The sequence below is a fragment of the Poecilia latipinna genome, unplaced genomic scaffold (assembly GCF_001443285.1).
Source record: "Poecilia latipinna isolate Pla-1442-1.1 unplaced genomic scaffold, P_latipinna-1.0 Scaffold1576, whole genome shotgun sequence".
NCBI lineage: Eukaryota > Metazoa > Chordata > Actinopteri > Cyprinodontiformes > Poeciliidae > Poecilia > Poecilia latipinna.
In genome coordinates, this window is record NW_015114192.1 from 123941 (window position 1) to 139041 (window position 15101).

General features: G+C 48.6%; 1 protein-coding gene and 2 long non-coding RNA genes across 4 annotated transcripts in view; 1 reads left to right on the plus strand and 2 right to left on the minus strand.

Moving 5' to 3' along the window:
• The first annotated feature begins 2222 nt into the window (after window positions 1–2222).
• The window catches only part of LOC106963750 (nuclear factor of activated T-cells, cytoplasmic 1-like), a 23675-nt gene continuing 10796 nt past the window's right edge, over window positions 2223–15101 (plus strand). Inside the window, exons 1-6 of one of the 2 annotated variants that reach the window (XM_015058823.1) lie at window positions 2223–2531; window positions 3037–3976; window positions 4090–4249; window positions 6914–7116; window positions 8306–8478; window positions 9496–9636. In XM_015058823.1, the coding sequence (XP_014914309.1) occupies window positions 2513–2531; window positions 3037–3976; window positions 4090–4249; window positions 6914–7116; window positions 8306–8478; window positions 9496–9636 (1636 nt within the window). In that variant the 5' untranslated portion in view covers window positions 2223–2512. The remainder of the gene's footprint in view (window positions 2532–3036; window positions 3977–4089; window positions 4250–6913; window positions 7117–8305; window positions 8479–9495; window positions 9637–15101) is intronic. The other variant, XM_015058824.1, reaches the window with a different exon arrangement.
• LOC106963751 (uncharacterized) lies at window positions 6256–6927 on the minus strand. Its single transcript, XR_001428253.1, has 2 exons — window positions 6685–6927; window positions 6256–6577 (listed from the first exon to the last, which is right to left on the minus strand). It is a non-coding gene; the product is annotated as an uncharacterized LOC106963751 (long non-coding RNA).
• The window catches only part of LOC106963752 (uncharacterized), a 13288-nt gene continuing 7114 nt past the window's right edge, over window positions 8928–15101 (minus strand). Inside the window, exons 2-3 of the long non-coding RNA XR_001428254.1 lie at window positions 12313–12318; window positions 8928–8938 (exon numbers count right to left, since the gene is read on the minus strand). This is a non-coding gene — a long non-coding RNA (uncharacterized LOC106963752). The remainder of the gene's footprint in view (window positions 8939–12312; window positions 12319–15101) is intronic.

The window sequence follows — 15101 nt, forward strand, 5'->3', positions numbered from 1 at the left end:
GTTTTTATTACTGAAGCTGTAAATCAGAATCTCAAATGGATAAACAATCACTCAAAATATCCCCATTCACTAAACACAAAGAAAGCAAAGTAATAATACTCACACCAGCACACACTCCTTTGTTCTTATTGATGCGGTCGTGCACAAACTTTGATCCAAGCAAAACTTTCCGTTTCAGATTTTGGAAATCTGTGAATTTTAGTTCCACAAATACGATCAGGATACCTGACATCGCCTGTACAGATTCCCCACCGACAGTGGAGAACCGTTCTTTATGGAGTCCTGACGCAAAAACGTCCTGCCGGTGTTCTGTCAGATAGCATACATGCAGTCAGTGCCCACGCATGCGCATTAAGAAGTCCGACCGTCAGTGGAGTTGTCAGTTCAGCATACGCAACAAGTTATGACGAAAATAAGTCATTAAATTGCTTATAATATCATAATATGGTCCATGGGGCCAGAGGAGCAAAGCCCCGCCCACACAGCCTGCCCAACCAGCAACAGGTTTAGTTGAGCGGCTCAAACAAACAATGACAAGACAGCAGAGCGTCCAAAGGGCTGCAGCTCCAAAACACAATCAGGTGCCTGAAACAGAAAACCCATTAACGGTGGATCCAGATAAAAGAAATCAAAAGCTAAATCACAGGTAGCTTACCCAGGGGTGGAAACACAGCCTAACCCGGGAGGAAGCGGGTCAGCAGGTGAGGACCAGATGGAAGCCACAACAACCCCCAGCTGTAGCCGGTAAGGCCATCAGAGCAACACTGCAGACACGGACGATAGGTGTAGCACCCAAAAACCAACCACGATCCCAGCCACGGGTAGCAAAACTGGCACTTACGACCTCAGACGAGCCGATCAAACACACAAGCCAACATGTAGCCGCCGATTGTAGCAACAATGGGAGAAACAAAGACACACACACACCTTGCAGCGGCCTGTCCAACTAAAAGGCACCTGCCTCGCCCACCAATCAACGGTGAGCTTCTAGCTGCACCCGGTGTACAGAGGGTGGATCACCATCCATCTGAAAAATGGACGAAATGTTTAGCGGTTAATTCAAACCTGACAGCCATAGATAACAAGGTTCAATGGTTTCACATTTAACAGGTGAGGAAAAAGTTTTAATCCAAATAAAATATTGAAAGACTGAGCAGTGGGTCAGTTATGCTAGCCTAACTGTTGTTAGCCCGCTTTTGACTTTAATAACCTAACATGTGCTGCGCAGTTCGGTGTGTTTTGGTTCCGTTAGCATTAAACAGGTCAACCCGCGCTGTGTTCAGGCGAAGATATATTAATATATTAATGACAATATAGACATAACGCCTGTAGCAGACTGGATGTTCTGTTTTGGTGTTTTTGCTACTTTTTTGTGTGGGAAATGTTAGTTGTTTGGGATTGTTCCCCTCATCGGATTGAACGTCTCTCTGCTTTATCTGCTCGTTGAGCTGTTGTCTATGGGTTGCCATGGCAACGGGTCCGCGTGTTCGTGATGCCGACACGGAGCAGAAAAAGAGCAGAACTGGTCTCCATTTCTGTTCTTCACCTGTTTATCAGCTTTATTGCGATTCATAAAAGTTAAACAAGCGATAAAAACTGAACTAATCCCCTCTGTTCGTAAAACGTGATGATATTTATAAGTCCTTAAACTACGGCTCCTACAGCATATTTAAAATAAAACGACTGACCAATATAAGAGAAATTGGCCTTTTCTTGCATCTTGACAGAAACTAAACTGTTTATAGATTTGTATCACGGATAATTTATGCATCAAACATCAGTTTTCTCAGTTTTATTTTAAGTCGTATTTAATTAATATGATAATAAATGATGGCGCTACTAATATTTTCGTGACGGATTTCTGCTCGTCCTGCATTGGAACTGAAGGGTTTTCTGGACACAAAGCATCACATAGCGACCAATAGGCGCTGTCTAATCCCGTAATACATATCAATTAGCAGGAGTAGGAAAGACATAAAAATAATTAACTATACTACATTAAGAAATTATATTTAATCCTCAGTGCTGCTACATGAAGCTCATTTTGAAACAATGAGAGTTAAAAACAATATTTTGCCCCCCTCCTGCCACCTCAGATGTTTTTCTAGATCCACCCCGGGACCGATCCGAAAAGAGGAATACATCCCTGTTATCTGGGGATGAGGAATCTCCCCTCCTCCTCTCCTCTTCCTCCTCTTTCTCCTCCGGGCGCGCGGCGCTGCGTCAGAGCGCGCAGGGCGGCGCGTGGCAGCGCGGGGAGATCCCCGCGTTTATAAGCGCAGGAGTTTCTCAGTGCGTCACAGCGAGCCGCGCAGCCAGGATCCCCCGGCCCGGTCCCGCTGCGCCCGGCGTAGAGAGCCAGGAATCGACCGCCTGTTTTCTGCCAGCAGAGTTTTCCTGGTTTTGGACTTTGTTCTGGTTCGGAGCAGAAGTCGTGGTTCTGATCCGGTTCGGAGGACCCGCAGCAGCTGGAGCAGCTGTATGGAGGATCTGAACTTTTACCACAGAGGAGATGAAATCTGCAGAGGAAGGTGAGTTCACCTTTTCCTGTCTGGATTTGGGACTCTTTGGACCCGGTTCGGATTGGTTCTGGAAAACCCAGTTGGATTCCATCTGGAGCTGAACCTGGGGCTGATCCGGTCCCAGTGGGCGTGGTTTGGTTGAAAATGGTCCCGAACCTTTCCTGACGTGTCAGAGTGGCTGATGCTTTGTTTGGACCAGACAGGCATGAGGCTAACGGTTCTGATCTGGGTCGGAACCGGGTGGAGGCGGGTCGGAACCGTCTGGACCCCAAACCGTGTTAGTCCAGCAGTGGAAGCTGGTGGGACATGAAGTTGGCTTCAGTTTTCAGCAGTTTGCGGTTCTATTCGGTCTGGGTTCTGAACCGGACCTCCATGGATCTTACCTCAGATTCATATTTATTGTAACATTTCTATCAGTCATTATAGCCTTGTTTCACCCCTGAGCATGATACTGCCGCCACCATGTTTTCCTGGTTTCCATGGAGATGCTAACGCCTCCCTGCTCTCCCTCCAGATGCCTTCGGCTTCTCGCCCAGCGTCAGCCTCTCCCTCCCTCTGGCCTCCCAGTTTCTCCAGTCCAGCCCCACCATTTCCGTGTCCGTGGCAGAGCCTGAGACCTTTGACCCCCATGACAACCCGCAGTCGGCCGGGTTCTACTCGGCGGTGTGCCCGGACGGCGGCGCGGCCCTGGAGGGCCCCCGCATCGAGATCACGGCCTACGGCCAGTTGCCCGAGGACGAGCCGCAGCAGGGCGGCATCCCGACCGCCCAGCGGGTCGCCTCCATCGTGACGCTGCCGCTACCCGGTGCCGACCTCTACCGCGACCCCAGCTGCCTGAGCCCAGCCAGCAGCGTGTCGTCCCGAAGCGGGCTCTCCGACGCCTCTTTCGAGTCTGGCTTCTCCTACAACTATGACAACTCGCCGCAGAACTCGCCCTGGCAGTCCCCCTCCGTGTCCCCAAAGGGCTCCACCCTGGCCCTGCCAGAGGACGGCGCCGCCACCTCCCCCCGCATCGATGCGACGGACGACGGCTGGACAGCGCCACGGGGGTCCAGGCCCGGCTCGCCCTGCGGAGCCAAGAGGAAGTACAGCTTGAACGGCTTCCCGTCGCCGCGCTCCTCGCCCCGCTCCTCGCCCCGCTCCTCGCCCCACCTTAGCCTGATGGAGGACAGCTGGCTGCCTAACACCAACCAGTACACCAACTCCGCCATCTTGGCCGCCATCAACGCCCTCTCCACCGATGGCATGGCCGACCTCGGCGACGGCGTCCCCATAAAGGCCCGGAGAACCAGCCTGGAGCTCAGCCCCACCATCAGCCTGAAGCAGGAGCCCAAGGGGGCGGAGCCGCACCAGGACGAACCCCCGGCCAGCCGCACGGCCCTGAAGAAGGAAGGCTACTTCCTGGACGTTCCTCAGAACCTGTTCAGCTGGACGAAGCCCAAGCAGTTCCTCAGGTAAGGCCGGCGTTCAACCAGCAACCTGGACAGGCTGGAGGGTCAGGAGACCAGAACATAGGTCCATCTCCTGGCCCGGTTCTGATCCTCTCCCTCCTGTTGCCCGGTTCCAGCCCGTCTCTGCCGGCGCTGGACTGGCAGCTGCCCAGCAGCTCCGGCGCCTACAGCCTGCAGATCCACGTCCAGCCCAAGTCGCACCACAGGGCGCATTACGAGACGGAGGGCAGCCGCGGCGCGGTGAAGGCGCTGGCAGGCGGACACCCGGTGGTCCAGGTCTGTATACCTCGGGTTTGTTTGTTCTGACAGCAGGTCCGGTTCGGTCTCTGCGCCCGTTGTGAGGCGGACCCGTCCACTCAGCCGCTTCCTGTCCAGACGACGGGTGACTCACAGTTTTCCATGACGTCTCCGAGCGGCGCAGACAGAAATGCAGCGGGCCGCTGGAGCTGAGTCACGCTCCGACCGCAGCAGGCTACAGTGGTCCGGCCCGGACGTGGTGCGGCTATAAACCCGTCCCCCCCCCCAGCGGATCCTCGGTTCTGGGTAAACTCAGGCTGGGAAAGTGAAGCAGTGGACTCTGAAAACAGCTTGCGACATTCCAAGCAGCCGTGCAGCTTCGCAAGCAGACGCTAATTAAACAGCTACAAGAAAATACGACTGTCAGAAATGAGCCTGAATGTCGGGAGCAAACAGGAAATACTATGAATACTACTGAAATATTTAAGTACTAGTCGTGCCTCAAGAAAACTGTTTTCTTTTAAACACCTGAAATTTGATGAGCAGAAAGAAGAAAATGATTGTTTCACGTCTGTTCACAACAACCTGCTCCTCACAACGTGGAGTCATGGTAACCCAGGGTTACCGTTGAGGTGAAGGAGTCTTTAGAGCCGCTGCAGCAAAAACATCCTGGTTTGAACCCTGCAGCTTCTCTCCTGCTGCAGCCCAGACACAATCAGGACATCTGGACACTTTACCTCAGTCTGAATGGGACAAGGCTGTCTCTCTCTGAATGCATCACTCATTCATTCATTCATTCATTCATTCATGGACAGACGGAAACCAGGTCTCATACTGATGCAGCAAACTGAGCTCAGACTTCCAGAACAGGAAACTCCGAGTCAATACAGTCCAGAACTGGACGGGTCCAGATGTGGACTGGTCCAGAACTGGATGGGTCCAGATGTGGACTGGTCCAGAACTGGATGGGTCCAGAACTGGATGGGTCCAGAAGTGGACAGTCCAGATGTGGACGGTTCTGTTCTACAGACTCAATCCAGAGGTTTTACTCGGCGCGTTTTCCTCTGTGAGCCTGGAAGCTGCAGCAGCTGAAACATCTGGAAACGAAGACGTTTCCCAGCAAGCGGCCGACGCTCGGCTCGTGTTCCTGAGAAGGTGCTAATGATTTAATGACGGGTTCCTGGCTCCCTCCGCTGTAGCCCCCAGCCACACAGACCACCCTTTGTTTAGGCCGCTTCCCGCCCGGCTGACATCATGGTGTTCTGCGGAGGCGGCGGCAGCTAACCGCAGCGCTGACTCAGAGCTGCTCCTGTGGTGGGCTCGGGGGGGCCGCAGCCCGAGGCTGACCGTAGCTGCTCACGTCTCTGAAGCTTTAGTTCTGTTTGACGTGGGGTTATGCAGAGGACTCAGGAGGCGTTACTGTCCTACCGCAGAATATGGAGGAACGAAACATCCAACATCAAGCATTGAAATACCTTCAGACATGTGATATATTTCTCTGGAGTAGCGCCTGCTGGTGGCAGCATGATGGAACTGCTCCTTTGGTTCTGATTGGTTCTGTTTCAGACTAAACTTAATCATTTTCTGATTGAATCGTTGCAGTTTGGACAATTATTCCCTCTGGTTCTGCTGATGCATAACCATGGCAACAAGGTATTGCTCTTCCAACTGGGAGCAGCCGATTAGAGTCTCAAAGCCCAGATAACACCTAAACTTTAACCCCTAGCCTTGGATGCAGAGAGAGGAGGAAGTTCCAAACGTCTCTTCTGTCCATCTTGATCCCTGGTCAGATCTTTAACTCCGTGTTTCTGACAGAGCAGCAGCAAAAGCAAACAAGGTGGATCAGCAGAGCTGCTAACAGCTGCTGCTGTCATCCAGGACGTGTCACTATCATCTCTGCTAGCATGTTAGCATGTCAGCACAGGGTCTTCGGTCAGAGGCCTGTCCAGATTGGCTGTAACATTTACTCCCCTCCATTACAAATGTTTGAGAATTGCGTTAATATTTTGCTGATGTTGAAAAAACATAAATTCACAATCAGGGTGTTTCCATTACATAAGAAATTTAATTCAAATTTCATGTAAGTTTGTTGATGCAGTCAGTCATTAAAAACAAGCCGTGCCGTTATCCTCCTGCCATTTCCTGTCGTCTTCTTCATGTTTTCCACCAGCAGTAAAATCCATTTGCTGACCCGTCAGTCACTAATTTCAATAAATGTCGCCTAACCTCGGCACCGAAACCTATTTAAAAAATGTGGGTTTTTTTTTTAAATGTGCGTGTCTCTTTTAAGCGGATTTATTTTTCATCCATTTTGGACAATTGCTAGCGCTACTGAGTGCTAGCAGAGAGGTCCAACATTTCATGTCCCTTTGGAATAAATGAAGGATTTATGAATTGAATAAAAGTTTAAATCAAATAAGCTGAGAAGTCCTTTAGAATAATCAACGTTGATAATGCTAATGCTAGCATATTACCTCCTGTAGGCGGGTAAAACCAGCTGCTGGTTTCGAACCGTTCCTCTTGCTCCGACTGGACCTGCTCTGGAGGCGCTGCCGACCCGAACCAGGCGGCTTCGCTAAATAGCAGTTAGATCCCGAAGAAACGAGCATTCCTCGGCTTCAGCCGCCGCTCGCCTTCCATGTTTCGCTTCCGGTTCCACAGGAAGTCCTGGTTCCTAACCGCCACTCTTCTCTGGCCTTTCAGCTCCACGGCTACATGGAGAGCGAACCTCTGACCCTGCAGCTCTTCATCGGCACGGCGGACGACCGGCTGCTGAGGCCCCACGCCTTCTACCAGGTCCACCGCATCACGGGAAAGACGGTGTCCACGCCGAGCCACGAGGTCCTGCACAACAACACCAAGGTGCTGGAGATCCCGCTGCTGCCGGAGAATGACATGCGCGCCATGTGAGTAGAAACAGGAAGTAGAATTAAAAACCAGCAGCTAACAAGCGGTGTCAGTGTCAAATTCATTTATATAGCACTTTAAAAAGATGTAAAACTGCACCAAAGTGCTGTGCAGGAACGACAATAAGACAAATTGATAAAAACTGAGTATCAAAACACTACTTCAAATAAATGCCAAAGAATAAAAATGAGTTTTCAGAAGCGATTTAAAATGATCCAGGCTGTGGGCAGATCTAATCTGGAAAGGTAAATTGTTAAATAAAATAGGAGCTACTACAGAAAAAGCCCGATCTCCTTTTAGGTCGGGTGTGAGGAATAGCTGATTATTTGATCGGAGGGTTCTGGGCACAGACTGAAATTTTAAAAGATCCCGAAGATAAGGGGGGGACTAACCCATTTAAAACTTTATAAGTTAATAAAATAATCTTAAAATCTATTTGATAAAAAAGCTAAAGCTGCCTCCGGATGAGGAGTGGTTATGATGATGATGAGTGGGCTGATGAAGAGCATGGGTGATCATATCCAGCAAACAGCAGCTAATCTGCATCATGCTGTGAGACTGGAATGTGTTTGGACCTCTGTGTCCGGTCCAGTCCATTCTGGGTTTAACACCAAAAATCTCCATGATTTCTGTTTGAGCTGTTAGTGCTTCGTAAAGTGATCCAGGACAGAATTCTGACGGATCCGGATCATTGCCAACAGTTCAGTTTGGTTTGAATATGAAATCTGTTGGGAAAATCCGGCCTAACCCGTAACCGTAACTCGTAACTGTAACCCGTAATCGTAAAACGTAACCGTAACCCGTAATCGTAAAACGTAACCGTAACCCGTAACCTGTAACTGTAACCCGGTCTTCAGACTGTCGGTCTGTGTCTGCAGGACTCGGCTCTCGGCTTCCACACCTGATTGCTTCACCAGAGCTGCAGACAAGAATGTAGGGAGTGTTGAAATGTGTGCAAAAGTTGACATGAAGTAGCCTTTAAGGAATGCACCATGGAGCGGCTCCACAGCCAAAAAGCCAGAGACGGTTTGGAGCGCCTCGCAGAATGAAAGCAGTTTGATGGGAGCAGCAGAGTCAGACAGGAGGAAACTCCAGGAAAAACATTTCCAACTCCAAGCAGATCCAGGAAGGAAGATCTGTTGGTGCTGATGTGCGATCTCACGCCTCACTGAGTTTTTCTCCCGACAGAATCGACTGCGCGGGAATCCTGAAACTCCGTAACTCCGACATCGAGCTGAGGAAGGGCGAGACAGACATCGGCCGGAAGAACACACGTGTTCGGATGGTGTTCCGGGTTCACGTCACCCAGCCGGGCGGCAGGACCGTTTCTCTGCAGGTCGCATCCAACCCCATTGAGTGCTGTGAGTCACCATAGTTCTGTCCTCTGCAGTCAAATCGGTCCAGTTCAGTCCTAATCTGTCTACACCTGCCTAATCTAGTCTAATCTGGTCCAGACCAGTCCAGTCCTGGTTGAACCTCCTGAAGAACTCTCTGAACCTCCAGACTCAGATGAAAATGTGTGAAATGGGGAAATGGATCAGCCAAAGTAACACACCCCTTCCTGACACAGTGGGACACTGTGAATTTCACATTCTTGATCCCAACACTTCTGCAGTATTCGGAACTGGAAGTTTATCACAGGTGATACATGATGCTCTGTGGTTTCCTGTCTAGACTCGCGTCAGACAGGAAACAGGCAGGCAGCAGCTTGAACTGCTTTAGCGGTTAGCTAAAGCAGGCGAGGTTTCCCTCTCAGTGAGATTTTAGATTGTTGGTTCCAGAAAATCAGTGATGTGTTGGTAGAAGAACATGTTGAGCTGACTAAGGTTCATCTGGAATCTTAAGAGTAAAACTTAGTGAACTTTTCCTGGATTCCAGCTGACCTTCAGCACTGGGGGTTGAACTCTGTGATCCATCCATCCATTTTCTGAACACCCTTGTCCCTCAGTGGGGTCGGGAGGGGTGCTGGTGCCTATCTCCAGCTAACGTTCCGGGCGAGAGGCGGGGTACACCCTGGACAGGTCGCCAGTCTGTCGCAGTGAACTCTGTGATGTCAGCGGTGAAATGAGTTCGCTCCTCAGTTCCACTCTGAGCTGCAGAGGAACCCACAAGTTTCCAAACCTGGAGAACTTCATCATAAACAGAAGGGTTGAAGGAAACCCCCTGAACCTTAAACCAATGTCTGGAGGCTGGACTTTGACTGGGCCTCTTGGTGGGACCCAGTAAAGGTCCAGAGGGCTTTCCAGCAGAAACCAGTGAGGCAGAGTTAGCAGCACATGTAGAGCAGAGCCTGCAGCCGCTCAGTGGTCTGGATGCTCAGGCCCGCATGGGGAGTGGGTGTGGATGAGCCGTGACCGGGTTCCCGTCTCCCCCCGCAGCCCAGAGGTCGGCGCAGGAGCTGCCGCTGGTGGACAAGCAGAGCCTGGAGACGAGCCCGGCCCCCGGGGGGGGAACCATGGTGCTGGACGGACACAACTTCCAGCATGACTCCAAGGTGCTGTTTGTGGAAAAGGCTCAAGGTAAGGGGAAGGGCTGCAGCCCTTTGTGTGTGTGTGTGTGTGTGTGTGTGTGTGTGTGTGTGTGTGTGTGTGTGTGTGTGTGTCTCCCTTTGCTTTTGGAGAAACCCCAGGAATCCCTCCCCCGTCAAAATATCGTCTCTCTGCCAGAGCGCCACATGTGGAGCAAATTACTGTGGCGTATTTTTAACCCAGCAGAAGTTTCCATTGCCTGTTGAGAAGAGGAATGATCACAGCCGAGTGTGTGTAGGTGTGTGTGACGTGGATGTAGACCCTGCTGCTCGGTTTCAGCTCCCAGATGTTCAGCTGAGGTTTATAAACAGTAATTAGCCTGATTAGCTTCAGCAGTGCTTCATGGGTGGAGCTACAGTTGGGTGGAGGCAGAGCATCGTAGATCGGAATCTTGGTCACCATGGCGATGGAGAAACCGGCTCATTGTTTGCTTTGTGAGGACGGGAATTGAAAACTTCTGGCTGTGGAGCCGTCAGAGGGACTGGAGAGACACTGACCTCTTGACCTCCTTCACATCCTTCTTCATTTATCACTGAGACCTTCACAGCAAATATATGTGAAAAGAAGAGAGGTGATTTCAGAGGAAAAGACGGGATGGAGAATAATATTTTAGCAAAATAAAGACAAAAGCTTATGATCATTAACTTTAATATCCAAGTAAAAAACATTAAATCATGGAAAGAAAATTCAGCTGCTGGATCGGAGACGGATCTGGAAGATTCAAACATAAAGAGATCTCATAAAAATGTGATTTTATTAACAGGAAAGAATTTAGTTTTAGTTAAATACTTAAATCTACAAACTTGCTAATCTGGTAACATGCAACTAAAACCACAGAGAAAAAGATCAAATGATGAAGAAACTAAAACTAATGAAGGTAAAAACTGTAAAAATATCAAATGTTTTGCTGTTTAGCGACACTGAAAATATTAATAGAATCTGAGCGTTAGCTGAAATAGTTATGTTTTAGTTAGCCTTCAGCCACAGTTAGCTTAGCTGCCATTAGCTTGCTAGCTATGGGGTTCCATTTGTGTCAAAAATAAGTAGAAGTCATATGTGTAGATGTGTCGTTGCTATGTGTCGTTGGTCTATGTTGCATGTAGATTATGCATATGTGATGAACGTTGTTGGTCCATGCTGTTGGTTCATGTCGTTGGTCCGTGTTGCTATTGCCTGTTTTCTGCGCCATTAAAAAGTCCTGAAGTAGGTCATGTATGATCAAATTGTTTATTAGATATTACAAAAATGTTGGTCTTTCAATATCAGTGGTTTCAATAAAATTGTTTTCAAAATGTTAAGTTTTCTACCTCGTATTTTCTTTAGCCATTAGTCAGGGCAGCTAACGAGGTCAAGGGGTCCTGGCCCAGTGAAGGGGGCATTAAATTGCTTTTTAAATCTGTGATATATCTTCATTTTTAAGAAGAATTTTCACTGTTGGCATCTATTTGAACTTCTCTCTTTTATTTGCTTCAGCGCACCTCACAGTTTTAAACAAATTCTGCAGTTTTCGGCGTACTTCTAAATCTGCTCCTTAGTCGCATCTTTTTGGGCCTTCTACTGCTTCTAGTGGCGTGGGGTGGTAACACAACTAATGTAATTACATTACTAAATCAAAATGCCACAAAGTATTTATTATTAATTCCGGCATTAGGATAATAATAATAATGTGCAAATCACAAACTGGATTCCAAAAAAGTTTTACCCTTTTATTGAAACCACTGATATTGAAAGACCAACATTTTTGTAATATCTAATAAACAATTTGATCATACATGACCTACTTCAGGACTTTTTAATGGCGTAAAAAACAGGCAATAGCAACACGGACCAATGACGTTCATCACATATGCAGCGAACGCATATGCAACATAGACATATGCAACATCTACATATGCATCATCTACATGCAACATAGACCAACGACACATAGCAACGACACATCTGCACATATGACTTCTACTTATTTTTGATACAAATGGAACCCCATAACTAGCAGGATTTTTTGGGAGATTTTGAAAACTATGTAACTCAATGGCATGAAAACAAAATAAAATTCCAAGAGATAAGCTCAACCTTACCGAAGCATTGGTGATGAAAACGCTCCCCTGAATGAGGTTTTAGCCGACAAAACTCGATAGCTGCCTTTAGCTGCAGCCTGCTCCACTCAGGACAGTTCCGAAGTTTAATACAAAGACATCTTAAAACCGAAGCACCTAAATTTATCATGCTAAGCTATTATTCCTACCCAGCCACCACATACTGTGAATAAAGCTGCGATGGACGAGAAGAGCTTAAGCATTCTGCGCGCTACTTCTGAGTCAGGAGCCGTTGCTCAGCTAGCGGCTAGCGGTGCTAGCGGTGCTAGCGGTGCTAGCGGGTGCTAGCGGGGCTAGCGGGTGCTAGCGGGGCTAGCGGGTGCTAGCGGGGCTAGCGGCTAGCGGCATGTCAGGTTGACGGACAGCAGCAGCTGCTTCTCTGAGGTCATAGCTGGTGTTGTGTTAACACAACTGGAAGCTGCAGAGCTGCAGTCTGAACCCAGCGAAGAACAAATTGATCAGGAGGAAGAAAATGAAGGCAAGGATCTGGTTCTGACTGGGTCCGGTGTTCTGACTATCTGTCATACCTCGTGGTAAAACCAGGAGCTGAATGCAGTCCAGAGACCAGGACAGAAAGCTGCTGTTCTCTGACTGCCTGTTTCTCCTGGAGCAGATTGAACCCAGGTTACCCAGTTTTCTACATATTTTACTGCCCGTTTCTTTTTTTCTGTGTCTTTTTGCCGCCTGTTTCCGGCCCTGAGCGGCGTTGTTTCTCAGGCCGTTTCTGCAGCTCAGATGGTTAATAACCGCAGATTTTTCCGGATTGTTCTGGAATTTTCCGGCTCTGGATCTCTGGTTCATCGGCTCTGATCCAGGGAACCACCTTCAGCTGTGGTTCCCAGTCCGCTGTGCTGGACTGCCTCCAGTTCCCCCAGTTTAACGGCGGAGCCAGAAAACCGCTCCCAGTCCAGCCAGCTTGTAAACCAGTTTCCTCTGCCGCTCCCGCTGCGCCCAGGCCGCCTCCCGGCCTCCACAAGGATCAGACAATGCGCCTCAGTTATTTGTCATGTTTTGTGTAGAACTGGAATCAAGCGGCTCCTTGTGCTGCTGAGCTGCAGCTGGGTGGAGCTGCGGGCGGCATGCGACCAGAACCGCCCAGCAGCCGGTAAATATAAACACATGCGCTGTGGCTCAAAGAGCTGGTTGTCCTCCGCTGGCCGGACCGGGTCCAGCAGGCAGCGGCGCCGACTGCTGAGAGCTGCCAGAGCCTGTCGCCATGGCAACAATACGCAGAACCAGCATGTTGACCCTCAGTCACGTTCTGGTTGGTTCTGCAGAGAGTCCTCTTGTCCAGAGGAGCTTCTCCTGCAGAGAGCCACCTTTAGGTTCTTCCTCATCATATCAGGCAGGAGTATTTGACCATATCAGACTCTATAGGACTCAGTTAGCAGGTAAAAGGTCAAAGTCGTGACCCTGAAAGTCTCTACTCTCTAGAACAGCGGTGGGCAGCTCCAGGCCTGGAGGGTCTCCTGCAACTTTTAGCTGCATCTCAACTTCAACACACCTGAGTCAAATAATGAGGTCGTTAGCAGGACTCTGGAGAACCTGGCTGCACTGAGGAGGAGATTCAGCTGTTGGATTCAAGCGTGTTGGACCAGGGAGACGTCTAAGAGCTGCAGGACTCCGGCCCTCGAGGACCAGGATTGCCCAGCCCTGTACTAGAACCAAGATGGCTGCCAGACTGCGGTTAGAGCTGCACCAGGACGGAAGACAAGACGGCCGGGACAATGTTCTCCAAGATGGAGGAACGCAGCAGGTCATTAAAGGACTCGTGGACCGCTCTGTCTCTTTGACAAGACGTCAAGCCGCCATCTTGGAGAGGGCGACTGCTCCACTCAGCATTATGATTGTCAGGCGCAATGAAGGATCAGCACATTTAATCAATAACTCACTAAATACTGAACAGATTTTAACCCTTTTTTACTGGAAACCTCATTCAAACAGTTATTATAGCTACATGTACAAGAACATTTATTTATTCAAGTATTTTTTAATTGTATTGTCACATGATTCAGCATATTTAAATTTCTTAGAGGGGAAAACAGAAGAGGAATATAAAATTCTGATATATAGGACTCTGGAGAACCGAAGCAGAGCATCATATATATCAGGGGTCCCCAAACTTTTTCCTGCGACGGCCACATGACTGTTCCCTTTTCTGGTCAGGGGCCGGTCTTAGTTTTTCGAGAAAGAAACCTTAGAAAGGTTTTGTTGAGGGGGGGGGGGGGGAATTACTGCCGACGACATATTTGCGTTTGTAGATAGATTTTTACCCAGAATGCAAATGGAAAAAAACCGTGAGCGAAACGGTGACTGGTACTGACTAGAATATATTCCATTAAGGGAAACTAAGTTTCATATCTGCTCAAGAGCCCCCCTGGTGGTTGAAGAAAAATCCACATATATATGAAAAAAAAAAACCACTGAATGCTCTCTGGTATTGTTCAGGGGGCCGGACCAAATGAGGAGGCAGGCCAGATCTGGCCCGCGGGCCGTAGCTTGGGGACCCCTGATATATATGATGAGTAGTTTACAAAGCACACAGCCACTCATAATTTTTTTCTAAATTCTTTAGTAATATTAATACATATTTATGTAAATATACAAATATATCAGAGATGATTAAATAATGATGAATACGGAATAATATATATTGGGTTATGTATATTCTACCTTCAGAGTGGTTCAATAAATTCATCCTGTCAGTGAATCTGTTCCTCACTTCTTCATCAGCCTTCCTAGGGGGGCTGAACCTGGTGTTACCCCGAGCTCTACAGCTATATCAGCCGGTGGACATAAATACAGTATAGTAATATTAAGTAATCATAAAATATAAACGGTAATTTGTCCGTTTATATTTTATGTTTATTTTACAGAGGGGGGTGGAGGAGCTCCATGCGCAGGATGGGAGAGAGTGCACGCGCACTTTATGGGGTGTTTCCATCATAGACATAACATAAGGACAGACCCTCATGCACCGCTCTCTCCTATTGTCGCTGACGAGATTTAGGGCGGCCATCTTGGAGCGGTACTCCACTCCACTCAGCGTTATGTGTTTAGCAGCACAATGACTATCAGCGGATTTAATCGATCATAACAGCTTTTCTGTTACTGTAAACCATATTCAAACATCTATCAAAGCTACATTTATAAACAATTGTATTTTTTAAGTATGTTTTTAATACATAGTTCCATAGGCGTAGGAAGCGGGGGGGACGCCAATAATTTCACTGCAGTTGCCAATAATTTCACTGCAGTTGCGAAGAATTTTAAAATCTTCCACTCGCGTGCTTTTATTTTGAAGGCGCATAACAGCGCATTCAGCAGAGCGCTTCCTGCCCCTCCCCCCGGCTCAGAGTA